This window comes from Scleropages formosus, chromosome 7 (assembly GCF_900964775.1).
Source record: "Scleropages formosus chromosome 7, fSclFor1.1, whole genome shotgun sequence".
Taxonomy (NCBI): domain Eukaryota; kingdom Metazoa; phylum Chordata; class Actinopteri; order Osteoglossiformes; family Osteoglossidae; genus Scleropages; species Scleropages formosus.
This window is the reverse complement of record NC_041812.1, coordinates 5439765-5461498: the sequence shown is the minus strand read 5'-3', so window position 1 is coordinate 5461498 and position 21734 is coordinate 5439765. Positions and strand designations below refer to the sequence as shown.

Here is a 21734-nt window from a genome sequence, read left to right as displayed (position 1 = left end):
CACACTATTAGGCCCCTAAATTCATAAAGATGTGGTGCTCCTGCTCAATCACAGGGTCTTCAGTGAGTGCTCCCACATGGCTGGCTAATGCTAGATTCCTCCTATATGCTCCCAATATCCTGTCCCATTCCTTGGCCCGGCGGGTTGCAAAGGTCCGACTGTGCTTCAACAATACTTTGATTGGTTTCTCTCAGGGTGCTGGTGGAGGGGGGTGGTCAGTGCAGGCCCCAGCGTTTGCCAGTCAGGTGGACCACAATGTCTCCTGATTCCTTTGTTGCTTTTGGGTGGGTGGGGTGAGGGGTGCTCTTTGACTATATAAACCCTGTCGTCACGGGATAATTTGCTGAAAAAAGGTGGAGGGGGGGATAAAGACCCAGAGGGAAGAAGCTAAAGTGTTTCCTGGGTTCCTAAGGGTTTGGGTTCGGGTGGCTGGGCACCGAATTTCCGTGCAATGGAAGATCCTCAGTGGGCCACAGAGAGCAGAGGATCAAGGGGCAGAGGGGGCATGTGCGGCGAAGAATAAGGGCGCCAGCTTGCTAACCCCATGCTGCACAGAGTGAAGCAGCAACGAGTCGGCTCCTTTCAGGTTTTAAGAGCAGCAAAGTCTGTGATTCAAAGTGCAAGAGAGCTGCTTCACATTTAAAGTGCCAGGAAGGGGGGCATTTTGCATACAGGAGAGGTGTTCAGTACCAGAATATTCACATTTAAAAGTGGAAAGTGTGAAGAAGAGGCAATGAGTGTGTGAGCAAGCGTGCGCTGTTTAGGAGCAGGGGATGTGGAGCTCTGTCCGGCTGGAGATATGTGGGGCCCCTTCGCTTTGGGCCGACGTTCAGACTGCCGCTGCAGACAGGCTGACGACTGCAGAAGTGAAGCTCCTCTGAAATGGACACATTTATTACCTCGCTTTCACTTGGACACTTATGGTAACAGCTTATGGGCCTCAATTTAAAACCAGAACCCCGTCCGGTTCATATGCACAGACGTTTCCCTTTTGCGTTCTTCCTTTGGACAGCTGCACGTGAAGCTGCAGACTTGCCTTCCAGTGAACGACGTGCAAGGCATCTTCACACAGAAATCACATCATGCATACTGGGTTGTCTATTTAACTGTGTCATAAGTTTTAATTTAAACGCTTCAGTTTTTTTTTTTTTTTCAGTAATTCTGTTATTTAAATGTCTTTCTATATGAAATTCAACAATTCTGTAAACTTCTGTAAAGTCTTTCCATAGCTTTTAAAATTTTGATAACAAATAGCCAGTTTTTGTGGGTAATTCCTGACTGTCCATGGAAACAATGGTGACAGGAGAGCAAATTGGAGTGTGTGGACTGACTGAGGGGCTCGCTGCTGGTCGAATGTTACAAAGCTTTTCATAACTATGTTTTAATGAAACGTTTTCAAGAACTTGTTTCTGTTGTTTGGTTTTTCATTGCCACTGATAACAGAATACCGATGGCAGGTCGTGTAGTAGTTGGAGCTGGCCTTTCTAGTATTAACATTTGAAAATCCCCTCCATGATATAAATGCATAAATGATAACACTGCAGTTTGAACATACAAGGATATTGGAATTATAAGTAAATAGTAGCTTAATGTAAGTCATTTTGGATAAAATGTAAATGTATGTAAAATGGAGAAAATTGTCAGTTAAATAATAGAATGTAATAATATGATAAGCACAAATATTATGGCAGAGTTTGTCATTAGCGTTTTAACAAAGGTGCTGTCCTGTCTCAAAGTTGCCCCTGATGGGGTGAAGGCATGTCTGACTTGGGCCTGGGGAAAAAGTAAAACAGCGGGTGATTATTCCGCCCCCTTGCCTGTGCAGGGCACTGCTGAGCAGTGGAATAATAACAATAACCCTGTGGTGCTGGGGTCCTGTGCTCAGTAACCCTCATAAGCCCTTGCCCCTCTGTGACTTCACCCATGCCCCCGCTGGCCCCATCTCCTGCCCTCCTACTACCCCCCCCCTCTCTATCCCACCTCAGTGGGAAAAGGCAGCCTGGATCAAAGGCTGTAAACCGTGGCACTGATTCCCAGTGATTGATTAGTAACAGAAGCTGAGGAGGGGTGTGTTTTTTTTTTTTTTTTTTTTTTTTTTTTTTTTTTTTTCTTCTTCTTCCTTCTCCCCCTTCTTCTCTTCCCCCCTTAAATTTACCCCTCCTCTGCTCCCCCCATGCTGGCGCAGTTGTAAATAGCTCCAGCTTAGAGTGTGAAAGGAGCTGAGATTCCTAGGAAATGACACAAAGGAATGTATCAATGCACTGAATCGAGGCGGTGCAGCTTCGTGTTGCGCTGGCTTTTTTGGCGGGAAGTTATTCCAGACAGTCATTCTTTACTTTTTTTTTTTTTTTAAATCGCCATCAGTTATGTTATTTAGGCAACATTTTTAGTCAGCCTTAATTTAGATTTTCATTCATTCATGCTGTTTTATATTTTATTGAATGAGCTGAAGTTGTTGATGCACAATAGCTGAGCTCCTCCTGGGACTAAAACCCACAACCTTCCAGTTATAAATCTGCCTTGTAGCAACAACTACAGTTGTGGTAAACTGTTCTAGTTTTTCCTTTGATAGGAAAATGCAATACTTGCTGAAAGGAATCTGGGTTTTGGGTTTAATGGTGGAATAACACTGGTAGCGTCAGGGAGTTTTTGTTTTTTTTTTTTTTTTTTTTTTTTTTTTTTTAAACTGTAGATATAAATTGTTATAGTTATATCTTTTCCAAATGCACTGCTCATACTGTTTTTCTGTTGAACTGCTTGGCATTACAGAAATCCCACTTTTATCAATAATGAATTTGTTCTGTACATCTTCGGTAAATCTGTTTTATGAATGCGCACTGTTCATCTGACATGCCATGGTGCTGAGACTTTCTGAAAATTATTGTCATAATTTTTTAATGTGTTCCTCTGAAATGAATTCAACAGTTAAAAACTAAAATAATGATTCTGTATTTTTCCTCAGGTTTTTGTATAAATTAGGTGATTCTAATGGCATTGATTTATGTTCATAAGTGTAAGCCACTGTTCTCTGTAAATTTCCTGTTTTGTTTACAAGTGCAATCTTTTATTTGAAATGCTATTTTCCAGGGACATGTACATGTCATTGCTTAACTACAAAAAAAGCTGTCGGACTGTTTTTATGGTGAACATAAAGAATTCTCAACATTTAAAATATTTCACAAGAAGGTTGTTGGTAATATCATTCACCGCTGCTGTAGTTATTGGTTCTGAGATGGCTAATTTTTGAGTTTAGAGATATTAAAATGAAAGTTTTTCTGGGACAGCTGTAATGTCTTTCTCCTATTTGGAGTTGTGGGTGCCTACGTCCGTGACTTCAGCACCACTACATGTGTCATAGTGCCTGTTCTAAGCCTCAACCGGTTTCCACTTCCTCGTCCTCAATAGGCTCATTGTGCAGTAACGCCGCTCTGCGTTGGTCTTTCGGCTGGGAAAAGAATTGGCAGCCGAGGACCCCCACAACCTAGTCTGGCTGAATGGGTGAGACAACGGTCTAGCCCTTTGCTGTATGCAGTCAGAGAGCTGCAAGTTTGAGGCAGTGGGCTCTTCTGCATCAAACATGTGGTCTCATTGTTCCTGGGTCTTGTGTCCATGATTCACATCTAAAACACACACTTTGTTTCTGCATGCTAAATGTGTGTTGTCTGGAGGACAGCAGTGGGAACAAGGAGTCAAAGACTCTCTATATGAAAGATTCTGTCCCACAATCCCCAGCACAGTCCCAAGTGCCCAGAGGACAGTTATTATGGCCAAAAGAAACACGTGCGCAGATGGCTGGAGGATCGTCTTAGTCTTTTAATAACTGTTCTGAAAGGATGTAACGGACTGGGACTTCGTAGTAGGGGCCTTCCTCTTTATTGGTTGTCTGCATTGCGTTTCAGGAATGCAGCCACTGTTGTGACAGTTTTGAAGGACACAAAGAACTATGTGAGTGTGCCCTTTCTGTGGTGCACCTGAATAAAACTGCAGAACAACATCTTGAACATTTAATTTCTTTCCTGATTTGTTGAACTCTGTCCAGCTGTAATGTCACACCTGCTTCTGTCCAGCTCACAAGTATAAAATTGCTACAGGAGTCACTGTAAGAGGCTTGCACACAAGTAAAGGATCTCAAGCACTGAACAAACTCTTAAATACTGAGCATATTCATCTATCACCCTCATGGGATCGGTTTTAATTGGGAGCTATCAAGCCGAGCAAATTCCCCCCCCCCCCCCAGTCGAGTGAAAAGGTCAGGGTGCACAGAGGATGGCAGAGCCATATGAGGGAAGCCTTGTGGACCGTATTTTATGCGCATCAAGCGTCGTGCTGATTAAAGACGGCTGGAGTTTTATGACAGGAATGTGCTGGAGCGGCAGGGAAGAGGATTCCAGTGATCAGAGCAGGATGACAAGTAGTGTGGTGGTAAATCTTATTACTGGTCAATGCAGGGGCCCAGCTGGAGGATGTGTCGTACAGAGCCCTTGTGCATGGGGCACAAGACAGGATGGAGAACTGAAAAGTGGAACAAAAAATGGGCGATTAAGATGGACAGAAGCGGGTAAAGCTGTTGATCTGTTTGCTAGTTTCCAAAGCTGCTTCATGTAGTTGGTAAGGCAGAGCTTCTTTCAGTCACCTGGGGTAACCCTGGAGGTCCTAAAACCAGAGATTGCACTTGGCTTCCCTTCTCTCTGTGCCATAGTAATGTGTAATCAGATGTACCATGCTCCATAAGATAGACCCTATAATTCTGTTTTCTCTCCAAGAGAGTACAATACAGGTACTCCGAGCCAGAATTATATAGCATTGTAACCTTGTGATAACACCCTCTGAAATATTACAGGGATGAAGGTTGGCCATTCAAGTGGAAGACGAGAGAGCCTGCAAATGAGCACTGTTGAGATACATGAACATTTCAATACGGAGCAGGGGGTGGTATCCACATTTGTTTGTTTCTCTGGTCTTACTGAAGTGGCTGTCTGACTGTGAACGTGATAATTTATTGACCATTGGAGACTGTGCTTAGAAAGAACCTTCAGGAAGAACGGTTGCCGAGCTACCCACCCATTCTTTGTCTCAATCTGGAAGAGATTATCCACCAGTCTATACATAGACTGAAGCCTCACGACTGATGATATTTGTATATGCAGTACTATGATGAAATGATGCTGAAAAACCCTTTGCTACACTAGTTCTGAATCTGCTCTCCCATCTGACTTAGATTCCCTACTGTGCATCTTGGCTCTGCCCTGAAGGATATTTTAACTACCCTCCAAAAATGAACCCAGACACACAGCTGTTTAAAAAGAAAAAGAAAGAAAAAAAAAAAAAAAACTCATAAATGAAATATTCTTTTCTTAAACATTTGTTTTTTAGAGAATTGTTTGCCAACATTTCTAGGGTTAGAGACCATACCAAGTAAACTAGTGTGTGTGTCTGCCAATAAAGCTGGGTTGCTTTAATGCTGTTTTTTTTTTTTTTTTTTTTTTTTTTTTTTTGGCGGGGGGATGTAGGTAGTGCTTGAGAGGGTGGCCATGTAATCTCATTTTTAATAAATAGGTGATTTCACCCCCCCATTCCTTGGATATCAAATGTCGAAAAGTGCCCGATATGGTTAGATAGGTGCCGACGGGGTTGTTGTTCATGCTGTTGGGGTACAATGAGTTTGGGTCAGGATGGCAGAGGTCATTGTTGGCTGTCCAGGATTAAAACAGCGCTTCTTCCCTTTCATCCAGGAGCCTAATTATCTCTGTTGTACAAACTTTTGGCTAAGCATCCTTTACTTTTTTATTTTTAAAAACAACACAAAAACATTACTGCTACAGGCAGTCCCTGGGTTACCAATATCAGACTTACGTACGTACAGCCTGTAGTTAAGAACCACCCCCTTACTGACCGGAAGTTTTTTTTTTTTTTTTTTTTTTTTTTTTTTTTTTGGTTACCCTTTAGTAACAATCAAATAAACTTAATAATTAAGCCTATTATAGTAAAAATTTGAGTTACTGTACATACAATGGTTTGTAATAAGAAGCGGGCACTACTTTGTGATGCGCATCGAAACACTGCATCTACAGCAATTCGTGGGCTTGTGGGCGGGGCGTGTGAGCCCAGGGTAGGACAAAAACTTGGCTCTTTTCAGTCAGACCACATTGCTGTTAAGTGTCTCATATTGCTGTATTTGGGTTTAATTTTTTTATTTTTACCCTCCTAACCATGGCACCAAAGCATAAATGTGATGCAAGTGATGGTGAGGAAACAATCACGACTAAAACTAAAATGGAGATAATAAAGCGAAAGGTGAAATGCCAGCGAACACTGGAAAAGCAAAAATAGTTTCTTTAATGTTTTGTGCTCTCTCTCTCTCACTCTCTCAAGACACTTCTCAACCTCTTCCCAGTTGACACTCCTGTGTTCTCAAACCTACCTCGCTTTGCTCTTCCAAGTCCTGTCCCTCATCATTCCTCAGTCTCGTTCCACGTTTCTTTAATGACATCCCACCCTGTCCCTCCACTGCAATCTTGGATCCACGTCTCTGTTACTTCGCCGATCGACCAACCATTCACCCGTCCCCGACCACGAGAACACGTCTAATCCTTTGATTCTGAATAAAAGGTCCTGCGCTTGGGTCCAGCCTCCTTTGTGTCCTCTGTTCATCACGACAGTATTAACATTTATCTCGGTATGTCTCTATTATAAATACTGTAGTTACATTTATCATTACATTGTATTACTGTATTGTTATATTAAAGGCGTTTTAGTGTATCCAGAAGTTTCTTTAATTTTTTAATCAAAGAAAGATGTATGAAATACCAAGACAAAGATTTGACAAACTGACATTTCATTTTAATTTTTTTTTTTTATATATAGAGCGCTTTTTTCATGCAGTGACACATTAGATACCCACCATACCTAATTGTTCAGATTTAATGTCATATTCCAATTTAAAGACAGACTGAGGACATGGAACGCTTTCATAATCCGGGAGCTTCCTGTATTACATTACATAACCAAGACAGGTAATGAGTTGTTGCTCAAGTATGGCATGTACTATTGCAATACAAGGTTATGTCAGGATAAGACTTTTGTTCTAAGTTTTTCCTTATGTTAATTGATTTCTGTTCTCTGCACATGGTTTTGCTGTGTGGACTTGAACTTGATTTAATATTCTTTGAGTAAACTTTGAAGACATCTCTTCATCCATCTTTGTGTTTTTATCTCTTAGTTTCTCTGCATGTATAATAATGCCTATGAAATAATGTTAACTACCTGAGCTAGGGCTGCTGACAAAGGATCCAGGTTTTAATCCCACCCCCCTACTGTAGTACTCTTGATCAAGGAACTTAGACTAAATTACTCCAATAGAAAAAAAAACCTAGCTGAATAAATGCATAAATAATTGTAAGCATTTTAACACCATAAGTCACTTTGGGGAAAAAAGCATCAGCTAAAAGGATGATGGTGGTAGTGCTGGTAATATGGCTAACTTGATGTGAATGGTCCTGGAATTTAGCGGCTATAGAGGAGGGAGTGTGAATGTAGAGTATGATATGCTCAAATAAAACTGCACAGCAGGAACAAGCAAGTGTAGCACTGCAAAACCATTATGGAGCTCCTACAAGAGTACAGGAGACACCAGCAGAATGGCCCCATTTTGAGGGAGAAGCCTGCAAAGTTCCCTCAGTCACTACAGAGAGCTTTACATTATTCTGCTCCTACAAAATCTGACAGAGTTGAGCCCTGAAAGTAAAGGCCATGACTCCTCCTCAATGGTCCCCTTCGATTAAGCTCAGGAATCAAAGGCACATTTCTGCCTCCACCATCCCCCTGCCCCGCAGGGCTGTCACCCGTGATGGGGAGCGTTTAAAACCAGGGTCTTGATGCTGATTGGTGGCAAGCTCGACGCTGAAGACAGAGCTCTGATTGTGCTTTGATTCCTCCCCGCCGCCCCGGGATGCTCGGCGGAGTCCCCGGTGAGCCAGCGACAGGAAGCTCTGATTCCGCTCTCGCAAGTCATAATTCCATGCGCTCGGCAAAAGTAACCATTTGCAGGGAGGAGGGGCAGATGACATCATTGGGTTTGTGTGGATGAATGTCCAAGGCTATATGGGAAATCCCAAGCGAGGCTAACAAAGAAACGGAATATGCTTGCCTGCAGTTTCCTGAGATGCGATTCGTACGTACTTCGTAACAGAGCGAGACTCGAATAGTGAACCTCGGAAAACGGAACCACTGACAAAACTTTGTGGGCTGAAGTGCATGCAGATGATCCCACAAAGTGCTGCAGAGAACTTACTTGATTTATGGTGAAGCATCTCTCGTTTTCCGTCAGAGAAATGGGAATTTGGATTTGATTCTGCTCTGTAAGAGGTCATAGCTCATTGCTGTAAATCATTTAATATGAGAAGCCAAAGTTTTGGTGAAAAACTTCAGTGTTGCTGTTTAAGCAACTACACTTGGTGTGGTTGGGAATTTCACAGCCCGCTTTAAGCATATTGAGCTCACTGCGGTGAACACAGCAGGTTTGCACCTGTATGAAGCTGATGGATTCTGACAGATTCTCCTGCCGAACAGCAAAGGGGACTTTGTGTCCACCTTCAATTAAGGCAAATAATTTTTTTCTGTCCTGTAAACCTATCCCCGCAAGCCGCTTCGGACCAATGTACCTGCTGAATAAGTAACAGCGTGCGGTACCCTGTCCCAGTGTCAAGTGCCCTGAGCTGTATTGCTTCAAAGATGTTGATCTCTAAAATTACACCATGCAGGTTCTGACTTGCTCTCTTGCCTCTTACAGCACCATAACACCTCACAGCTGAGATCTATGGTCCACTGTTCTGCATTCTACTCCAACATCGTTATCTTGCACCTTCCTAATATTCCTGCGTTTGTAATTCTCCCACCTGTCGCTCACTCTGGTAAAACATGACTTTTTTTTTTTTAAAAAAACGGAACCTAAGGGACACTGGCATGTACAGGAGAGGAACCAGGGCAGCGGGTCTTTAATGAGGGCCAGCCGGGCAGGAGAGCACCAGAACCAAACGCACGGCTCCATTATGCACCCAGAGCGAAGGCCCGCGACGCGTCAGCCCGGGAACACGCGCTCTGATCAGGACGGCAGCGAGCACAATTACCTGCTTTTCAAATCCTTCTGTGTCACCGCAGGAGGAAAAAGGAGGACTTGAAAACTTGAAAGGCCTGAGCCCGCTTTCAACCTCAAAAAGCGAGCAGGAAAGGGCTCTGAAACCTGTTTCGGTGCTCCCAATCCACCATTAGCCTGTTTCTTCCCGATGCCTCCGGCAATTTAACTGGTTTTTGAAAAGATGTTAAGAAATTCAATCACTATAGAGAGCCCAGGTTTTTTTTGAGCATGTTTCCCTTGGTCCACTGAGGTCTGGGCTGATGCCTTTGTGCGGGGGTGAATAGCCTGGCGAACCAGCAGAGTAACGGCCGGGGCAGCCATGGGAAAGGGGAGAGCGGGATAAAAGAATAAAAAATGAAAGAAGACAGCAAAGCCAAGAGGCCCCGGCAGGTTGATAGTCAGGCCCGGTGCGATGCTATTGTGTAGAGATTTTCAAAGCGTCCGCCAACTTTCCCCGGTTTCTTGCTTGACACCAGAGTTGAAACAGACGTGAACTTTCGAAGTTGCTGCTAATAAATATAGCAGTATTTTTGCGGATGTAGCGGTGCGTATGTTTGTTTCAAGGCCTTTTGTACCAAGAAGGGAGAAAAGGCACTGGTAGTTTTTGGTCTACCAAGGGGAAAACTTAAAAGGCAAACAGAAAAATAAACAATCAGTAAAGCAAAAAAACCTTGTGTTTTTAGGGTCATGCAAACAGCAGTGGACAACTTATAATGTCATTAGAGAGTGAGAGTGAGGCCTCTGACCTTAGTCGGCCTTCTAGTTCAAGAGGCTGTTGACCCCCTCGTGGCTCGCTGTTTGTAGAGCCCATTTAGTTCTTCATGAAGTGAAATAACCAATTCCCCCCATCCCCCTGATGCTGGCCAGTCCATTGTGAGGCAGCTGCGCCCGGTGTGTCTGAACCATTAGCAGTTCGACTCCTTCTGAGACTGAAGTAAACTGGCTGAATAGGCATGGAGTGCACTGTGGAATAAGGGAGGGGGTGTTGGTGAGGGTCCTGGGAGACATGCTAATGAGACTTTTACGATTGTTGTATTGTGATTGTTTGTTGAGCTAAGGATACTGGCAAGAATCCTTATGTGAGGGGTGCTAATGTCGTGCTAAAACAGGGTGGGTTATGGGAAATTGCGGTAGAGTTAACATCACTACTGTTATGGGGGCCACGTGCAGAGCTTGGGAGTATGAATGAACTTCTCCATGGTATGGTCTCTCGGTGCCAAAGGCTGTCAGGGGGTAGGCAGAGACTGGGGAGGCCTACACACACCCTGAGGATAATAGGACAATGGGAGAGTGGGGGGGATCACTGCTGGGATTGGGGCTGGACGGGAAGTAGGGGGGCAGACCTGTTCTGTTGTTGGATACCTGGGGTTAATCTCTGAAAACCACTAACACGGGGAATGGGTTAGTTTGGACAAGGACAGCCTTTAACTAGTTAGCCTTCTGATGACCGTTGACATCTGTCAACAATTACTGTGCGTTCAGTACAACTGAGCCCCCCCCCCAACTGAACGTGTTATCGTGATTGCCTGGAGAATTCCTTTTAATTTAACCATATGTGGTCCAAGAGGGGGGAAATGCAAAGAGAAAATAAGGCTTTTGCCAAAGTGCCCCAAGCAAACAGTAAAACTGCAGTTGAGCTCACGATAAAGGCTATGCATGATCAAAGGGCACATTCTGGTGAAAGTGCCCGTGCGGTGGGAATAGACATTGCTTTCATTCTGCTGCGTGTCAAGGAGGGTCCTTCTGGGCTCTGCGTGGAGTCCTTCGTGCTGCCAGGACGAAATCCTGGTGCTTCTTTTTGTGAATGATCTCCAGCTCCCTGCACCTTTGGCTGGAGGCCCAAGCGCTGCGCTGTCTGGAAAGTCGATGGGGAGAACATGGGCTTGCTCGCTTTCCATGGATATGGCCGGAATGGGGAGCTACAGGGACGGGACATTTGTGGGCTCTGTGTAAAGCTCTCCATTCTTCCTAGACGAAAGGCATGCCTGTTTACGCAGATATTTCAAAGTTTAAAAGACCTGCCCTCTATTTGTACTTCCGAAATAACTGTATGTTCCTCTTATTTGATAAAGTACAAATACGGATTCGGACCTGGAGATCTACGGATTCTTTGCTCTTAGCAAAAAGCAGCACACCAGAATCTCCTTTGTTTATGTTGAAAAGGAGGATTCACTGACATCGACAGATTTAGGCTTTTGCTCACACCTTTTTATCAGCCCTGTTTGTAGGTTCATGGTGAGAAGGGCAGTTGTCTGATTTCTCCACACGGTCATCCAACATCACATCCCTTTGTTCTAATATGGCACTCTGAATAAAAACCTTTAATCCTGATTTTCATTGCAAGCATCATTTTCTTAATATGCTCACAGGATGTTTAATATAGTTTATACTGTATATTTAAAACATAAGACAGTATAATTTGCACATGGAATTTGACCGCAGCAACTGAGCTTGGAAGGACACTGCTGCGTGTGAAGGAATTAGGAATTCAAGTCATCTTGCGTCCTCCTTAGGCTCACTCTCGGCCACTGCTAGCACACACTGCTACCCCTGCAGCGTGAAATAACCTGGAGAATAAAAGCCTCTGTGCTTAGGCGCTTTGCTAGGGTTATAGGGCAGGTGTCAGGAGACCGCAGTTTGACTCAAGCAAATCTTTTCCCTGCTTTTGGTTTCTTGCTTAAGTTCAGCATCTCGGCTCTTGCTTTGGCAGTAGTGAGCAATATGTGAAATGGTAGCATACTCTTTTTATCTCACTTTCCCTCCCAACCTCCCTTCATTCCATCTACAGAGGATGAAAGCGCGGCCCTGCTGTACCACAGAGAGCGACGCAACGCCATCGGTGCAGGCTCCGCTGCCGGCAAGGTGAGCGAAGAGCCGTCCACGTCCACCGAGGAGCGACCCTCGTTGGTGAAGAAGGAGGCTCACGGATCGCTGCCCCAGCTGGCTGACCAGGCACTTCCATATCGTGGCACTTTGTTCACCATGGACCCCCGCAATGGCTACCTGGACTCCCACTACAGTAAGTCAGATGCCTTTTGCTTTTGCTGTGAAGGACCTCCAAACTCAGGGGCCGCAGAAGTTATGGTGAGCAGTGCTTCATGGAAATGGCAGAATGCAATTGTGTACCAACTCTTTCCACAGTAGCGCTGTATTCATAATACCCTCAGCTCCTTGGCAGTTAATAGAAATCCTGTAAAAATTTTTTCCCCCATGTTGTATTTTGTATAGTATGTGAATTGTTGACAACGCGGAATAGTTAATTTTGTCTCATTTGGCTCTGCTTTGAATACAGATGTTTTGTTTTGCTGTTATAGCTGCTACACAAGCCAGCTCTCTGCAAATACCATTTTGGTGACATTCTTCTGATGATGGGTGGCTCCTGCTCTAAGGGTGTGGTCGGTATACCACTGCCATCACCTGTACCTGTATCAGCTCTCTGCTAGCGCTCAGACTGTGTGTCCAAAAGTGGCATTAGCAACCTCTTCCCATTGCATGTATTGCGTCTTAGTGTTGATTTCCCCCAGTTGCAAGCCCTCCACACGGCCCTTGAATTTTGGCCACAACGCAGTCCCCAGGAGATGGAGCTTAGCAAGGGATCAGTGGGGATCAGTGGGACTGCCAGATCTCCTGTCCAGCTCGAGTTCCACCTGGAGAATGTTGCTTCCTAGCACCTTGCGTGCATTCCCATTGCGAGGACTGGGGCAAAAGCAGGATTTCTGTGGCCTGGCAGCCCAGTATGGGGACTTTGGTTCCACAGGAAGGTGGAGAAGAGCACTCTGAGTTGGGGGGGGGGGGCGCTGCTGAAGAGCGATCGATATAGGCTGATTAGGGACCTTCTCTACCCCATCTTCAGAAGGTGTGTGTGACAGACAGGTGCTGTTTCTTAATGGGCTCGTTAGGCATCCAGCTGCGCAGAGTACTTACCAGTGCTCAGATCAAAGGGGGCTCGCTGACCTGCGCCCCCCCATGCCCCCACTCCCACCACACACTTCTTCATCTTGTGGGGACTGTTCAAGTGGCAGGAGGGGAGAGGAGAACAAGACTCTGAGAAGGAAAAGAGGGAAGGGTGGAGAGCACAGAGTAGAGTAACGGATGAGTGAGCTCAAGGGGGAGGTTACAGGACAGGCTGGGAGTGGTGAAGAAATCAAGACTTCAAATGGGAGAGAGGCGAGATTTGAAATGAGCTTCATAAGGACAGATCTGTCTCCCGCTGCATTGTGGGTGTGGGGTGGGGTTTGGATGCGATACCTTTTGCGGCCTTGCTGCAGTTGTTGTGAATTGGGATTTCCAAAATCTGGGAATCGGTAATGAAGGGTAAATTTTTTTTTTTTTAGTCACTGCTCATTTACCCCGTATTTATTTGGTGAGTTAATTAGCCCTCAAATTGAAAGGTTCACTTACGACGCAGACCTGGAACTCGGAGAGAGCAGGGTTCAGCAGGCAGATCATTAGCGGTAACGACCGGCTGAGAGCAGTGCCGCAGCCACTTCATGTCCCACTGTTACCAGCAAAAAATGAGTGTCGGGTCTGAGGTGGGTCACGGTCTGGCACTCAATCCCATCCTTTTAGCAAAGCGTTGTCATGTCAGTTTGCTTCCTAGCCTGGTGACACCAGTGCTCCGTGTCCTACTGCGTTCTGTCTGCCCATTCCAGGTTCCTGCGTTGCAGCAACTCCTAACTGCTTGACTTGCGAGTTGTTGAACGCTGTGATCCTAGACGTAAGAAACTGGCAGGGGGGCAGGGGGCGACCCCTTTGAACAATTACCATGGCGCCCGGATCCAGAGCCTTCGAGGTGTGAACAACAGGGCCCCTCCGTCTTCCCTCCAGATTGCACCCCCAGGCATTGGGCCGGGTTAGTGCCAGGAGAGGCGCCACAGCTGGGTTGCCGTGGGGACACGACAGGAAGCCCTTGCTCTTAATACATCTTTCGCTCTTCATCTCGCTGATTTGATCCCCAACTCTTTGGTCTTGGAGTTGTGAGGATACGCACTGTTTATGCCTGTCATCATGAAGCAGCATTAGTGGAGGAGATGGGAGCAGGGCATTGGGAGAAGTCCATCAGACTGGGACCTGTGAGATTCGTGGTGCTCTGTACACAAGCAGAAAATGGACCTGCTTCCTGATCTCTGTACTCGTGGAGACCAGTGCTGCTCTCTGTATACATGGATGCTGGACACAAAAGTTCCAGGGACCTGATGATATATTCATAAACCATATTCAGGCTCCGCATGCACCCAAGGCACTTGTGAACATTGTTTCATAAATGGACCAAAATCTGTGGCTACTAAAATAAAAAGGCAAGAACCACAGCATCTGAACTGCCCTAGCCATCTCCTTGTGGGTGAGGGTTACAGACGACTTAGTCTTTTCTTGCGCTCTAAACATAGACTGAGCAGTGTGCGTAACGGACTAGACAGAGTGGTAGTGAGATATGCAAACTGGTTTCGAGCACAAGGGCTAGTCTTCATTGGTGGAGTTTGGGAAAGGAACATTTTAGATTCTGTCCCCAACCTTTCAACAGGACACAGCCATCATCTGTTGTATTTACAGCCTCTTGAACCACGACAAACCGTTGGAATATGCTTTTAAATGGCTTATTTACATTTATTTATTTAGCAGTGAACTCTATGTAGTGTTATCAGCCCACACACCTTATTCACCGTGGTGACTTACACTGCTAGATACACTACTTACAATGGGTCACTCTTCCATACATCAGTGGAACACACACTCTCTCTCCCTGTCATTCACACACCCTGGGGGAAACTGAACAGCATGTCTTTGGAGTGTGGGAGGAAATCCACGCAGACACAAGGAGAACATGCAGACTCCACACAGACTGAGCAGGGATCGATCCCACGTCCTCTCGCACCACCCAGGGGCTGTGAGACAGCAGCGCTACTCTGTGCCACCATGCCGCCTGCTTATGAAGATCTTGAATCGTAATACACTTCCATATCTCACTTTATCTTCCTTGAATGTCATTGACAGCCAACACACGTGATGAACGGTGTGGTTTTTTTGTCCTCTGCCTTCTTCATAAGTCTAGGAAGTTTCTGTTGCTCATAGTTTGTGGGCTTACACATAAAGTGAAAGTATGTGTCTGTAAAGTCACTTTAAAGTGGTGTCTATTTCCCTTCAGTTAGTCGTCACAGCATTACTCCAAAGAGAGTAGTAAAAGCAACGTTTGAGCCCAAGAGACTGTGTAAGCCCACGCCTCCACTTGTGCCCCTCCAAAAGACAACCCTCACGGTGTGCAGGTACCTGATACTTCAGAATTGGAGCAGAAATCTTTTTTTTTTCTTTTTTTCTTCTTTTTTTTTTTTTTTAAAGAATTAAGACTGTTCTGTTGACTGAAAGGTATGTAGCCCTGGTCTTAGGAAGTACCATTTTAGTCAGTCTGTTTCTGTAGTGTCCCCTTTTAGAAGCTGCTCCATGGAGAAATGTCAGCCATGCAAAATGAGAGGGAGGTATGTAGAAAAGAGAGAAGAGTGAAGGGGGCAGAGGGGGTATGTAGCGGAGCAGAAAATGAAAAGAGACATAAAAGAATGCAAGCTAAAGGAGGTCAGATCCATGATGGGCTTAGCACTGCCTTCAAAGGTGGCTGGGACAGGTGGCAGGTCCAGGCAATCTCGCACCGGCACAGTAGCATCCTCTTTGGAGAAGATAAGGGATTCCAGCACACCTCCCCCAGCACTCCTTCCCTGTCCCGGACGGGACGCTTTGATGTTTCCCAGGTGGAGTGCGGACTCTGGGCCCGGGCCACTCACCGGGGGCCGCTCGGCTCCCAGCACTTTCGGGTCTCTGTGAAGCACTCTGGCAGGGTTAATCCCCTTCAGATTTAAATGTTTCCAACTCTGGGCTTCAACCACACGGAACCCGTAGCACACTACGTCTACTCCTTCTATGATGGGCTCCTTGCTCCTCTCTCCCAGCCACCAGCCCCCAACACAGCCTTGTTCTGACTCCAGTTTTTCTAAGTCTCCTCTCCAGCCTGTCTACCCAGGATTTCTGAATAGGATTTGATGATGTGGGGTGTGGGAGGGAGTGTATAAATGGATTACAACTTGGCTCTGTTTGTGGGCTGCGGCCAAAGGGGAGAGAACTCACGATCAAACCCCTTCCTCGCTGCTGGGTCCTCGTTGTCGCCCGACTGTGGTACACAGGGAGGGATGGTTCGAAGTAGACAGACTTCTCCCACAGACGCTTCGTGGGCCTCTTCTGCACAACTTATTTATCGTTTGTTTCCCTCTGCTCCGAGGGCAAGGCCTCAGTGCTGGTTTGTCTTCAGGTAGCCGGGAGGAAAACAAAACTGACATTTACAGGCTTCAAGTAGAATACCGTGCTTCAGCTGCGCGAGCACTTGAGTCTGAGCGCACGTCACGGCGGGCAAAATGCATTCAGGAACGCATTCCATGGGCTGCGTCAGTGTCATAACAGTAACAGCAGTTTTTATTACAGGAACTGTTGCTGCAGGAGGAACATGTGTCAAGTGAGATTTACTGCCATTTTTAAAAAATTTGTTTAGCTGACACCTTTGTTCGAGGTGCTTTAAGATGTTAGGGTTGCATACTAAGCTACTAAGAATTATTCAACTGGGTAATTTGTACAGCATCAATTCGTGGTACAGGGCTTACATATTACAGCAACCACTGGAGAAGTTACCAGCCCAAGTCGCAGCGAAGGGGTTACTGCAGCACTGACAAACTTGGTTCCACACCTGAAACGATTAATTAAACAACGTCCAGCTGAACAAATGTAGAAGTTAACAGCGGCTTGGGAAAAACTGCATTCGCTAAACAGTGAAACTAATAATGAGTCATTTAGTTTGTGTTTCCACTACTCTTTCTCTCTTTGGCTCGTGTGAAATCAATTGATGTGCAATTAACCCACAAGCTTCCCCACATTTTCTAAGTGCTTGTTTGTGGAACTGCATGTGTTGCTTCATGAAGAGTGTCTGGAGAGGGTTGCTGTGGATCAGGGGAAATACAGAAAAAATGTTTTAAAGCATCTCAGTTCTCTGTTTGCAGCTGACCCCTCCCCTCTCCTTTAGCATTCACTTCTTTGAGGAATAGACCCCTTCCTGAAGTGTTCGCCCTCCCATGTCCTGCTGCACTTGGGTTTGTGATTCTGCAGAAGCCAGGGCAGTTCAGTGGGTTTTACTGCTGGTAAATCAAACTGTAAATGTACCCCCCACCCCCCAGAAGGGGGCGGGGCAGAGGCAGGCTGAAGCAAGGAGGGGGTTGAGGTTCCCTGCTTTTTTTATGCTTTTCAGATCACCTTAACCAGGAGAGATTCCCAAACTGTATATGGGGCTGCTGCTTCTAGGAGGCCAAGAGGAGCAACCTTTCCTCTGAGCTGTTTAGGAGAAAGCAGGTTTGGGTGGGAGTGGCTGGAGGGGGGGCAATCAAGGGAGCATGCATAGTTCTCAGATTAAACAAAGGAAGAGCTGTGCAGTAATGCTCGGTGCTCAAGATTTCTTCAAATGGGTTGCGATATATAAATTTCTTGCAGATGCTGGTCTTCTATTAGCAATCAGGATTTTGGATCAGCTGAAGGTAAACAATTTCCACTTGCGCTGCCAAATGTACCACCCCCCCTCACCCCCAGCTGGCCCCGCTTGCCCCCTGCTGGCCCTAGCCCCCCCCCCCATCCGCGTGCACACACCATCTCCTATTTCTAGCTTGGCTGTATTATTTGTGAGAAAACAATGAGCTTGTGTTTGGAGTGTCAGAATTCACCCTTTGTAGAGTTTGATGAGTAGTCTGCTTGCTTACTTTTATTTCTGTGCTTGGCAGATTTCTAGGTTTAAAAATAATGCTGACAGGATAAACAGCTGTCATCCTTAGCATTTTTATAAATGTGTATATCAGTATTACTATTATTGCCCATTCATTCATTCAAATCTCATGCTTTTTTCCAAGGCCACTTATAATCTTTGCTTTAGATAGCAAGCTACTTGAAATTCTTTATCCATTTAGACATCTGGGTCACCAGACCACGATTGAGGGTACCACAGTGGTAGCACGGATTCAGACCCTAGTCCTGTGATTGAAAGGGTTGTCGTTAACCACTACTCCACCTGCTGCCCCCAATATGTACATGTATACATTTTATCTGTAAATTTACACAAGCATGTGAGTGTATGTATAGAGAGAAACTCATCTTTAAATTGTATTGAGAAAACTTAAGTGAGTTTGAGGGCAATGTCAAGTATTGTCTTTGTACTTGATATTCTGATGTGAGAACAAAAGGTACTGTTGGGTTGCAGAGAAGGTAAATTGGGATCCACAGGCAAGTGGCTGAGTGATGAAGTGCTAAGACGAGCCAAGAGACAGATACTGCAATTAATTCAGCGTCCCGCCTGAGTTTTAATTTGACTTGTAGCCTTTTTCATATTTCAGTGAATTATTCCAGTTTAGTGAATTCCTAGCCTTTCTTTCATACAAAACCCTACACACCCATTGGCCTGGTTTATGTAGAAGAAAGATCTGAGATAATAATAAGGGAACAGTGAGGTAAAGTCAACAGCAGGTCCATTTGCATTTTGTCAAATGACTCTCAACTGTATTCTTTGCTGTTAAAAGAGCTTGAGGTTCAAACTGAAGAAAATCCCAGCCTCTGTAGGTTTTCCTCCAGATGACTGAGTCCCGAGGAACGGGCTCTTGGAATCAGCATGGAATGCATGCAGAGTCCTGTCACGGCACAGCAGGGCCCTGACAGATCTCGCCACATCGTCTGCCAGCGTGCCCGACTGTTTGTGTTTGCAGCCTGTCGGCTCCTTGCGGCAAGCAGCCAGCAAGCAGTGCAGAACGCTACGCTTCTGAGCGGTGCAGCTTAGTGGGGGGCATGCAGTCAGGCAGTCGGGCAGGCAGGCCTTGGTTATCCAACATGGAGGCTTTGGCCACTTCCCACCCTTCCCAGGCCCCTGTCATTCCACAGCTGAGGGCCTTAGGTACCAAAGTGGTTAAGAAAATGGTGTTATTTGCTGAGGGTTGATGGTTCAGGCCTCACTCCCTCTATTGTTGTAGTGGTCTTGAACTAGGTACAGGCAGTCCTCGAGTTAACGTCAAACCCGTAGTTATGAACCACCCGCCCCTCCGTAAAGCCTACTATATTAAAAATTCGAGTTGCATACAATGATTTGTAATAACAAATGGATGCTACTTTGCGATGCGCATCAAAACATTTTGCATCTACAGTGGTTCGTCGGCTCATGGGCACATGAGCCTGAGGTAGGACAAACACTTTGTTCCTTTCAGTTGGACCGCATTGCTGTTAACATTTACATTAACATTTTTTCATTTAGCAGACGCTTTTCTCCAAAGCGACGTACATCTCAGTGAAAATACAATTTGTGCATTACATTAGGAGAAAGAGACATAGTGGCAGACGTGATTCTTAAGTAAACCTATTTTGTTTCTTTCCATTTGATGCACCGACGTTCATTGCTCGAGTAGGTGCATAAAACACAGGATAGATGAATCCTGATAACCTTTGTACAGATTTAAAAAAAAATAATAATTTTTAAACGGTACACATTTCCATACAGTACAGGAGTAGTTTTCTGGGAATGATCATAAAGTTACGATGCATGAACATTTACACCATACATGAGGTGGAGAGATCTTGAGCAAAGTAAGTCTGGAAAAGGTGAGTTTTTAGGCCCTTCTTGAATGTAGACAGAGTTTCAGCAGTTATGAGTGAGGGGGGTGGGGGTCATTCCACCACAATGGAGCCAGAACCAAGAACCTCCGTGCTTTACTTAATGGTGTCTTGTGTGTTACTGTATTTGGCTTTAAAGTTTTTGTTCGCTCTTGATGTCCACGGCTCTTGACACTTTCATCACCTCCTCGAGTACAACATTGGATTCTCCCCAAGACCTGCGTTTGTGCGTTGACCAACCGATGCCTGTCCCCGACCATAAATCTCACCTGCTCCCTTGTCTACCGACAATAAAGATCCCACGATTGGGTTCACACACACTTACCTCAGTCTCCTGCCCACTCAGCATGACACAGACCATGTTGCTGTTAGTGTCTCATGTGTGTTACTGTATTTGGCTTTAATTTTTTCTGTTTACCCTTGTAACCATGGTACCAAAGTGTAAATGTGATGCAAGTGATGATGATGATGCATCAAAGAAAAGGAAAACGGTCACGATTGAAACCAATGTGGGAATAATAAAGCGTTCAGAAAATGGTGAAATGTTTTTTTTATACCTACACACTCTCTCTCTCCCCTCGTCCTCCTCTCTATTATAAATACTGTAGTAACATGCATTTTCTCTCTCTCTATTATAAATACTGTACATAGTTTTTTATTATTATTACATCATTACATTTTATTACTGTATTCTTATTTTAAAGATGTTTTAGTGTATGTTTTAGTTGTGTAGAGACAACTGGTAGTGTAGTGATTAGAGCTGTTGCCTTTGGACCCACAGGCTGCAGGTTTAATTCCCACCTCTGGCTGTGGTACCCTTGAGTGAGGTATTTACCCTAAATTGCTTCAGTAAAATTACCCAGCTGTATAAATGGGTACGTAATTGTAACCTTAACATTGTAAGTCGCTTTGGAGAAAAGCATCAGCTAAATGATTAAATGTATTCAGAAGGGTTTCTTTAATGTTTTTATGCATAGAAAGGTAGACTATATACTAACACAAACATTTGACTGACGTTAGACACAAACCGTACCTAACTGTTCCGACTTACATAGAAATTCGACTTAAAGACAGACTTAGGAATGGAACTCGAGTGTAATCCGGGGACTGCATGTACTTTCTTTGAGTTACTCCAGTAATATAATACCTGCCTTTATTCATTATTTAGTTGAGTCGTTTCTCCTGAATGATTTACATTGTTATGCTGCTTAAAATGAACGCCCGTTTCTCAAGGTGGATAATTTTTACTACAATAATTTAAAGTACCCCAGTCAAGGGTATTGTAGCGGTAAAGTTTTGAACAACAGCTCTAACCACCATGTTACCTGGATAAATAGCTCAAATCCTGTAAATTGCTTTACAGCACATTAATAATTTTACACCTGTAGTTATTATAGTTGGGCTTTTAACAGTACAGTATGAGCACATATATTTAAGTGGCCAGGTGATAAGTGCAGAGGGAGCTGATGACTCCTGGGAGTCCTCATAAAAGCTGTATTGGCTATGGGACAGTAGAACGTGGAGGACAGTTCCTCTGTGACTTGTAGGAGAAGATGGTACATTCTGTCATATAGTGTAATATATGGAGTATTCTATTCATTTCTAGTTTGATTTGAGCACCAGTAGGTGCAATCATATATTTTATCTGTGAAATAATGAAGGGTTGCAAAATTTGCTGTATTAAATATAAATATTACCTTTTCCTTCGTCTGCTGCGGTAAATGTGCGATCAGTTATTGATCGCTTGCTTTTGACCCTCTCTAATGGAACCTTAATGAGTTAGGGAGTAGAAGTGACTAATTAGGAAAACTGGAATTTCCTGCAATAACTTTAGTTTCCCTTTCTGATCATTAAAACACCCTATAAAAACCCTGCAACTATTGTCTGTCTTTATTTGCAGATTGCTTTGGTGTCTTTGTAGAAGGGCCAGTCTTTT

At 44.8% G+C, this 21734-nt stretch overlaps 1 protein-coding gene across 2 annotated transcripts in view; it reads left to right on the top strand.

Annotated features, from left to right (window-relative positions):
- The window catches only part of LOC108937535 (transcriptional activator GLI3-like), a 77869-nt gene that overhangs the window by 14751 nt on the left and 41384 nt on the right, over nucleotides 1–21734 (top strand). For both annotated transcript variants that reach the window (XM_029253811.1, XM_029253810.1), the window contains exon 3: nucleotides 11922–12152. In XM_029253811.1, the coding sequence (XP_029109644.1) occupies nucleotides 11922–12152 (231 nt within the window). The remainder of the gene's footprint in view (nucleotides 1–11921; nucleotides 12153–21734) is intronic.